Source organism: Rutidosis leptorrhynchoides, chromosome 4 (assembly GCF_046630445.1).
Source record: "Rutidosis leptorrhynchoides isolate AG116_Rl617_1_P2 chromosome 4, CSIRO_AGI_Rlap_v1, whole genome shotgun sequence".
NCBI lineage: Eukaryota > Viridiplantae > Streptophyta > Magnoliopsida > Asterales > Asteraceae > Rutidosis > Rutidosis leptorrhynchoides.
In genome coordinates, this window is record NC_092336.1 from 217,950,307 (window position 1) to 217,959,135 (window position 8,829).

The 8,829-nt window shown below is 34.5% G+C and overlaps 1 protein-coding gene across 1 annotated transcript; it reads left to right on the top strand.

Annotated features, from left to right (window-relative positions):
• Positions 1-536: 536 nt before the first annotated feature.
• LOC139904465 (calcium-dependent protein kinase SK5-like) lies at positions 537-4,853 on the top strand. The gene is made up of 7 exons (XM_071886386.1): positions 537-1,343; positions 1,944-2,087; positions 2,200-2,352; positions 2,430-2,545; positions 3,216-3,383; positions 3,470-3,694; positions 4,363-4,853. The coding sequence occupies exons 1-7, from the start codon at positions 725-727 to the stop codon at positions 4,495-4,497; spliced, it is 1,560 nt and encodes a 519-aa protein (XP_071742487.1). The 5' UTR covers positions 537-724; the 3' UTR covers positions 4,498-4,853.
• Positions 4,854-8,829: the final 3,976 nt, after the last annotated feature.

An 8,829-nucleotide genomic window follows, 5' to 3' on the forward strand; every position in this document is an offset into this window, starting at 1 on the left:
AGTATTTTTTTTTTAAGTATAACCAAGGTTGAAAGACGTGAGACGGATGTTAAAAGATCGAGAAGGTAGAAACGAGGATCGAGACGGACGTTGACTCACGTTGATTATTAAATATATATACACACATATTTTAAACCCAAAAATATTTAGTTGACCAGTTTGTATCTATAATCACTATTGCAGTGAATATAATCTAAAAAGTAACACTAAACTACGTCGATTTTGATTAATTTGACCGACTTTAACCGAATTTCGACTTTTGACCGACATTGACCCGACCTTTCCTACCTTTGACCTGACCTTTAGACTGTTGACCGACTTAATTAGACACCGAGACGAACTCAAGACAGAGTAGTACCAAAATGTCGCAACCACTGCCGTAACGGACATCATTTGTAACCATGAATATAGCCTTTGGAATAACATTAGATAAACTCTAAAAATATTTGCCGTTTTTAATTTTTATTTTTGCGCTCTCTCTCTCTAATCTCTATTTTTCAGGGAAACAGATAACTTCCGTGAGATAAGAGCGATCTGGGGTCCCAAAAATTAGAGTAATTTTTAATTCTATATACATACAAATATGTATCTCTATAGTCATAGTTTTGTGTAGTCACAATCCTACTATTACAAACATCTTTCTTGATTTCTTGTTCATAAATCTTGATTTTTTGTTTTTTTTTTTCTTTACCCATTCCATAAAGTTCAAAACTTTGCAAAGAAAATGTCATCTTCATCACCAACTTCAATTTCAAATTCAAATTCATCACAACCCACAAAACCCCCAATCTTGAAAAAACCAAACCCATCATCATCATCAACAAATTCAAAACCTTTTTATGTTCTTAAGCAAAAAACCCCAGTTCTTCAACAGTTGTACACAATTGGTAGAAAATTAGGTCAAGGGCAGTTTGGTACAACTCATTTATGCACAGAGAAATCATCTGGTATTGCTTATGCTTGCAAATCAATCCCCAAAAAGAAACTAATTTGTAAAGAGGATTATGAAGATGTTTTGAAAGAAATACAAATAATGCATCATTTATCTGAACATAATAATGTTGTGAGAATTAAAGGGACTTATGAAGATGCTTTATATGTTCATATTGTTATGGAGTTATGTGCTGGTGGTGAGTTGTTTGATAGGATTGTGCAAAAAGGTCATTATAGTGAAAGAGAAGCTGCTAAATTGATTAAAACAATTGTTGGTGTTGTTGAAGCTTGTCATTCATTGGGTGTTATGCATAGAGATCTTAAACCTGAAAACTTTTTGTTTTCCACCACTCATGAAGATGCTACTCTTAAAGCCACTGATTTTGGCTTGTCTGTTTTCTACAAACCAGGTTTGATTTTTTTCTATTTATTGCTATTACTATTATTTTTTGGGCTTTTCTGTTCTTGGGTTAGCTTGTAAATGTTATGAAAATCAATTTATTCATTTGGGTTTATATGTTTTGGCTTTAAATTGTCTTTCTTGAAGTTATGATGATCATTAGATTGTGATTTAGGGTTTTGGAATTTTTTTTTTTTTTTTTTTTTTTTTTTGTTTGGACTTTTGGGTGATATAATTGATTAAGTGAGTTTTATTTATGATAAATTATATGTGCTATTGGTAAGTTCGAATACATACTAATTTATGGTCCTTTGACCTAGTGAATGTTCCATTCCATCAGCATAGTTTGATTTCCATGGTTGAGTACATTTTTGTTAAATGTATTAAAAGTTCTTGTTGCATCTTAAATTATTATTTGGCTAGAAATAGGTGTCATTGATGAGCTCTACTTTACAAATGCAATTAATTTAGTACTCCCAAATTGATTTTGAGTTATGCAACCTTTTTTTGAATATTGTGATAGGATTTGTTTGGAATTTATCAATATTAGTTACAGTTCTTTTCAAAATGATTCTTTTCATCCTTTTATAATTGTCATTCTGAGATTTAGGTGAAACATTTTCGGACGTGGTTGGAAGCCCTTACTACGTTGCTCCAGAGGTTTTACGTAAGCATTATGGACCTGAATCTGATGTTTGGAGCGCAGGGGTTATTTTGTACATCTTACTCAGTGGTGTTCCCCCTTTTTGGGCAGGTATATATGCAATCTTGTTTATAATACTATACTCTTATACTAAAATTTGTTGAATTTCATCAAAAGGTGTAACCTTTTTCTTTTGTTAAACGTGTACCGTGTTCATCTACAGAAACTGAAATGGGCATCTTTCGTCAGATATTACAAGCAAAACTAGATTTTGAATCCGAGCCATGGCCTTCGATAACTGACAGTGCGAAAGATCTTATAAGGAAAATGCTTGATCGAAATCCAAAGAAAAGGCTTACTGCTCATGAAGTTTTATGTAAGAATTTTGATAGAATTTGTTTTTGCTAAAAACAGAATTTTTTTTACTAATTTGATTCTTGCTTACTTTGACAGGTCACCCGTGGATTGTTGATGATAAAATGGCACCTGACAAGCCACTTGATTCTGCTGTTTTATCGCGTTTGAAACAGTTCTCTGCGATGAACAAGCTCAAGAAAATGGCTTTACGGGTAATCTTCTTACATTCCTTAAATAAAAATATTGTTTTTATCATTTTGTTTTGGTCTTTTCTGAAAATGATAGGATTTTTAAAATGTGATTTGATATGACAGGTTGAGATTGATTAAATATAGGACGAGTCAGAATGGTTTGAGTCGTATTTCCGTTGTTAGATAAAGACAAAATATTTTGTCATGTTTAGGTTTCTTCTGAAAAATGATGGGTTGCATTCGCGGGATTGGGTATTGTTGTTGTTTGGTAGGATAGGTTGAAATGGGTTACCTTTTAAAATGGGCCAAAAAGGTTCGGGTTTTCATTTTCTAGGACAAAGATTTATATTTCTGATATAGTTTTGGTTCTTTTGAACAAACCGGGGTGTTGAAAAGATTCGGTTTGGATCAACCCATTAGCACTTTTTTGGCCTTTAAATTGCTTTACTAGTTTCTTTCTTAACTCTTGTTAAGCATAAAGCTTACCCATTAGGGATAACCCAAATTGTTGTGTTTTCACATGAATAATTCCAACTTGTCTGCTTAAATTCATCGAACAGACCACAATTGTCATTTAATTTGTGGGAGTGACTTTTTTTTTTTTTAATATTATTATTAAATTCTTTTTATTTTCTAAAATGCGTATGATTTAATGCAATTTTATTAATTATTTTTCAATGAGTTTGTGTAGGTGATTGCCGAAACGCTTTCAGAAGAAGAAATTGGTGGATTAAAGGAGTTGTTCAAAATGATAGATACGGACAATAGCGGTACGATTACATTTGAAGAACTAAAAGAGGGCCTAAGACGAGTAGGTTCTGAACTTATGGAGTCTGAGATCAAGGACCTAATGGATGCTGTAAGTGCCACTTCTTATATATCTTGGTTCCTTTTTTTTAAAATAAAAAAAGAAAATTATGTTTGTGGAAAATTTGGACCTGGCAGGCTGATATAGACAACAGTGGGACAATCGATTATGGTGAATTTCTTGCAGCGACGGTACACTTGAATAAGCTGGAGCGAGAAGAGAATCTTTTGTCCGCATTTTCGTTTTTTGATAAGGATGGGAGTGGTTACATAACTATCGATGAGCTCCAACAAGCGTGTGAAGAGATGGGTTTAGGTGAAGTCCACCTTGATGAAATAGTCAAAGAAATCGACCAAGATAATGTAAGTTCAGTCAACGTGGACTATATTAGAGTAATGGGTCAAAGGTAGTTTGGGTTAATGGTTTAGATAGATGGTCATAAAGATTTGGGTAAAAGTTTAGAATGGGTCAAAGTGGGGGAAAATATGATTAAAGAATTTACTATTGATACCAAATCTATTAGCGGGGAAACCCAACTTGTTTGACCGGAACCCATTTTGACCCACACTAACTCACCCATTTGCCGTTCAAAAAAAAAAAAAAAAAAAAAAACTAACTTGCCCATTTTGACCCATTAATTAACTCACCCATTTTCTCCCATTTACTAACTCGCCCATTTTGACCCATTAACTAACTCGCCCATTTTGACCCATTAAACTAACTCGCCCATTTTGACCCATTAAACTAACTCGCCCATTTTGACCCATTAAACTAACTCGCCCATTTTGACCCATTAACTAACTCGCCCATTTTGTCCCATTTACTAACTCGCCCATTTTGTCCCATTTACTAACTCGCCCATTTTGACCCATTAACTAACTCGCCCATTTTGCTGCCAATGAATTTTTTCCCAATAACTAACTCGCCCATTTTGCTGTCTATGAATTTTGACCCATTAACTAACTCGCCCATTTTGCTGCTTGTGAATTTTGACCCATTAATGAACTGACGGTACACATGTATGGTACAGGATGGGCAGATTGATTATGGGGAGTTTGCTGCTATGATGAGGATGGGCAATGGTGGGGTCGGTCGGAGAACTATGAGAGGCAACCTGAACCTAGGTGAAGCTCTTGGAGTTGTACAACCCGAAAACACCTCGTAACAAAATGCTGCAGCCGTAAAAACGTCATCTAGATCTTACTAATCGGTTATACTATTTTGGTACTGGTTAGATTGAAGAACTAATTTTCGGATGTTAATTTATTTAGCATTCAGAAGTGGCCTCATTTTGTACTTACAGATTAAACCGACTTTTATTTTGATTTTGAACTATGAACTTGGTCTTTGGTTATGATTTCTACACATTGTGTCAAAAATGCTACATTTTACAAAAAAGTTAAAAACTTTTCTTGAAAACACGACATGTGAGGTCGACCAATTGACTATTGAGGTTGACCAATTTTCGCTCTCTTCATTATCATATGTTACATGGGCTTTAATTAGGAACATTTTGTAACTTTTGTATGTGTAGAAATTCTTTTTTTAAGTCTAGTGGGTGTTAAAGATGTATACATAAACTTGAATAGTTAAATGTTAGTACCAATTAAAAGTCAAGAATAGGAAGCCATACCTAACTAAGTCAAACTTCAAAGCGTCCAATGGGTTTTGAAGATGTAAATAGTAGTTGTTGAAAGCTCAGCTGCATTTGGAGTCCAAATAGGAAGCAATTATAGATCTATAGGGTCGAAATGGTTGTGTTGGTTGGTAAAAATGGTTTTTACACTGTTTTACTCTTCATCTACTTTTAGAATTAAAAATAAAAATTGAATTGAGTTGATTATATTTATACTCCGTATACTATTATTACTAGTCTATTTCTATTGATTTTTTATACTATCATTATAAACACTTTTAAACATTATCTTAACCACTTTTAAAAAGCTCTTTAGACAAAGGTTTTGTAAAAAATCCCTTTTAGATGCCAAACATGTTAATAAAGTAACATAAATAAAACGTGTTAAAATTTTAAAAGTAATGTCCTGTAATTTTCGTCCATGACTCTTTTGCTTTTGTCAAGAAGATGGTGGTGATATTGGCGTTCAATCACAATCAATAAACAGTTGGATTTCAGGTAAAACGTTATCAGGACTAAGATTTAATATTCTTTTCATTTATTTTTCTACATGAAGTTGTTTCTTATTTTATTTTTTTTTTTAAAAAAAAAAAAAAAGAAAACCTTATAACACAAAAAGAAAAAGAGAAACAAGATACAAGAACAGAACGAGAACAGGGCTCGAAAGTAGTAAACAAATCAAGCTATAACTAACTAAGCTCGCACCCCGCCGAGAGCAAACAAATAACACGACAAACTAACTACAACAAGGAAAAATCACGAATATAGAAAACAAACTAACATCGAAGACAAGTACAGACTAACAAAAATAATCTAAACCCCACTAACATATGACCTCATCGCTGGTGATGTTGGTGTCGACACCATTGCCCGTACTAGCCTTGAAAGTGAATAGTCGCACCGCTTCCGGCCCCGTCACCTATGTTAGTACCCGAAAGAGGACTAAAACCGCGCTTTTTAAACTCTTTGAAAAAACCCGATTTTCTAACGAAAGTCCCGAATCCGAACCCACGTAGGACCACTGGCAAGACCCGTGGGAGACACTGCACGTTGCTCCGCTAGCTCTTCGAAAAAACCAAGATATCCACCAGAAGGACACGAACCTGACTCCAAAAACGACCCATCACATGGCCAACATCCGGAGCATTTAAAACAAATTTTGTATTGCAAAATCCACATTCGATTTCATCCCCAATATCCCTCACACCACCATAACTTCATATTTTTAACCAACATCGCCATGTCATAAGACCAAATTTAAACGCAGCGTGATAGGGCGATTTTCATCTCCATCACGCCACCATGGCGCCAAAACGTTGCGTGATCGGAGAAAAAAAACGGTGGCGTTATGGTTGCTTCACGGGAAGTGTTTGAGCGTGAAGGGGGTACGTAGCGGTTCTCCATTCGCTTGTCCCATTTTCAACCGTTGCAAATTAAAAAGAAATCAAAATATATATACCCAACGGGTAGGGAGCTTTTATATTTGAATTTAAATAGTAAATTTAATATATTTAATATTATACATTTTTTACCTACAAATAACACATTTTCAACAACACTATACAAATATATTTTATACATTTTCTCATCATTCTCTTTTGAAATTCATCACTCTCTATGTAACATCCCGCATTTTTCCGTTAAATTATTTTAACGCCGTCTTTTTTTTATTTATTTATTTAATATCCTCAGCATCTCGATTCGTATCCTCTTTTAGCTACATTCTTAAAATATTTTCGTTATTGGATTATAACGTCCCCCGTACTCTCGTGAAGTTAAATATTCGTTCGGTTAATTTCCGCACCCGACTACAAACTAGAGGGACTAGTTTTGCCAAAATGACAAAGAGGTGACTAGCTTTTGACTAGTCAACCCCACCTCCCATCTTTTTCATTTTCATTTTTCCTTTTCTTTCACTACTTCCATAATTTCTCTCAATTCTCCATTTTGAAGATTCATCATCTAAATCAAATCGGTCAAGCTTCAATCCAAACAAATTACATATTTGGAATCCTTGCAACTTCCTCTTCGATTCCATACCAATTTCATCTCATTTGGGTAACTTTCTAAAATCACTAGATTTCTTTAAATTCGTGTTCTTGACTTATAAAGTAGTTAATTAGTGTCTATGGCTCATTGTGATATCGTGTATGTAATTTGTATGCTCGATTTGTTGTTTTTGGTGTAACTAGTTCATTATGAAAATTGCTTGCTAAATCTTTGATTTTGGATGATCAAAAGTTGTTTAATTGTTAAAGTTCATGTATTAAATGTGTTACTAGCGTCATTAGCTTCAATTTGATGTGTAGGTTGATTAAGAAAACTTCAAAAACATGATTATTGATTTTGAGAAGTTTGACTAGGGTTTGATAGTTCTTGACATGAATTTTTGGATGCTTGAATGCCATGAAATGTTAATTGTTAGTGTTTAGTAGTAATGTATGCTTCATTACCTTCAAAACGGCATATCACATGTGTGAATTGGATTCCCGAAACTTAAAATGCATTTGATGAACTTGAAACTTTGAAAATGGATTCTTAATGATCACTTGACGGAAAATCGGTTATTGAAATTGATGTTTTTGTTTGATGAAACGTGTTTAGTTGTTTTCCTTGTCAAATTACCTTTCCAACGATATATAGTATGCATTTTGGATGTTTTCGGTTCATAAAATATGTTAATTTGAGTTTTGGTTCGTGACTTGGTCTATTTTTCTGCAAACAGCAAAAATTCCAGGTATGCGCGCCGTGCAACCTCAGCGCGCCGCGCAAAACAGAAATCCCAGATATTTGCCCCCTTTAGTTGAGTTCTGACCCGGATTTACACTAGGGTGCGCGCCGCGCAACCCATAGCGCGCCGCGCATATGCCCAGCTCATTTTTGTTTTTATTTTTCCTTTCACAAAATGTTTCCCGCTTAACCGTAACTCCGATTAACATGAAACTTGGCCATTCTGCTCATAAATGATTTCTCATCATGGGAAAATTGTCGGATACCCGACCCGACCCCGTTGACCTTGACTTTGACCAAGTTTGACTTTTAGTCAAACTTAACCAAACAATTATACGATCGTTCTAACATGCTTAATTACTTGTATCGTGCATGAAACTTGACTAATTGATTCACATGCTACATAATCGAGTCGTAACGAGCCATAGGACTAATTGAACATCTTTGACCGTTTGTGTTTACCGTTATTGATATAACCTATATGTTTAGGTCAAGACTAGCTTTGTCTTTGCACGCGTTTACTTGTTGAAGTACTTTATTAACTCTTGCACGCAAGGTGAGATCATAGTCCCACTTTTACTCTTTTTGAACTTATATTTAGGATGAGAAAACATAAACGATTCTTTTGAACTAAGTGAACACAAGAACGGGAAAACAAACATTCTACATACGAGTTTAGAACAAAAATCCTCAATTCGATTATCATTAGTTACACTTGACGGGTGTAAGCGAGAACTTATGTTATATGGCCATATGGGTTGACAACCCTCATCTTTGACGGTTCGCTACCGTCTACAGATGAAATATATTTTCGAGAATCAGTGTTTGTTCTAGCACTATGGATGGGGTATACAATGGATGGAATGTTAAGCTTTGATAATTGGGTGCTCGTGAATATTAACTTTTAGAATGTATTACTATTATTTCAACTTTTCAAACCTTGTGGTTCGACTTACTTACTTTTACTCACTTACTTACTTAAACCTATGATTTCACCAACGTTTTCGTTGACAGATTTCTATGTTTTTCTCAGGGCTTGCACGATATGTGAAACATGCTTCCGCTTACTATTTGATACTTGCATTGGATGTCGAGTATACATGCATTTCATGGAGCGTCTTTTGACTTTAC

Bases quoted from the DNA above. Each gene is read 5' to 3' on its own strand.
- LOC139904465 (XM_071886386.1), top strand. From the start codon at position 725: ATGTCATCTTCATCACCAACTTCAATTTCAAATTCAAATTCATCACAA. The intron at 2,088-2,199 runs GTATATATGCAA...GTTCATCTACAG, and splicing joins TGTTCCCCCTTTTTGGGCAG to AAACTGAAATGGGCATCTTT. The intron at 2,353-2,429 runs GTAAGAATTTTG...TTACTTTGACAG, and splicing joins TACTGCTCATGAAGTTTTAT to GTCACCCGTGGATTGTTGAT.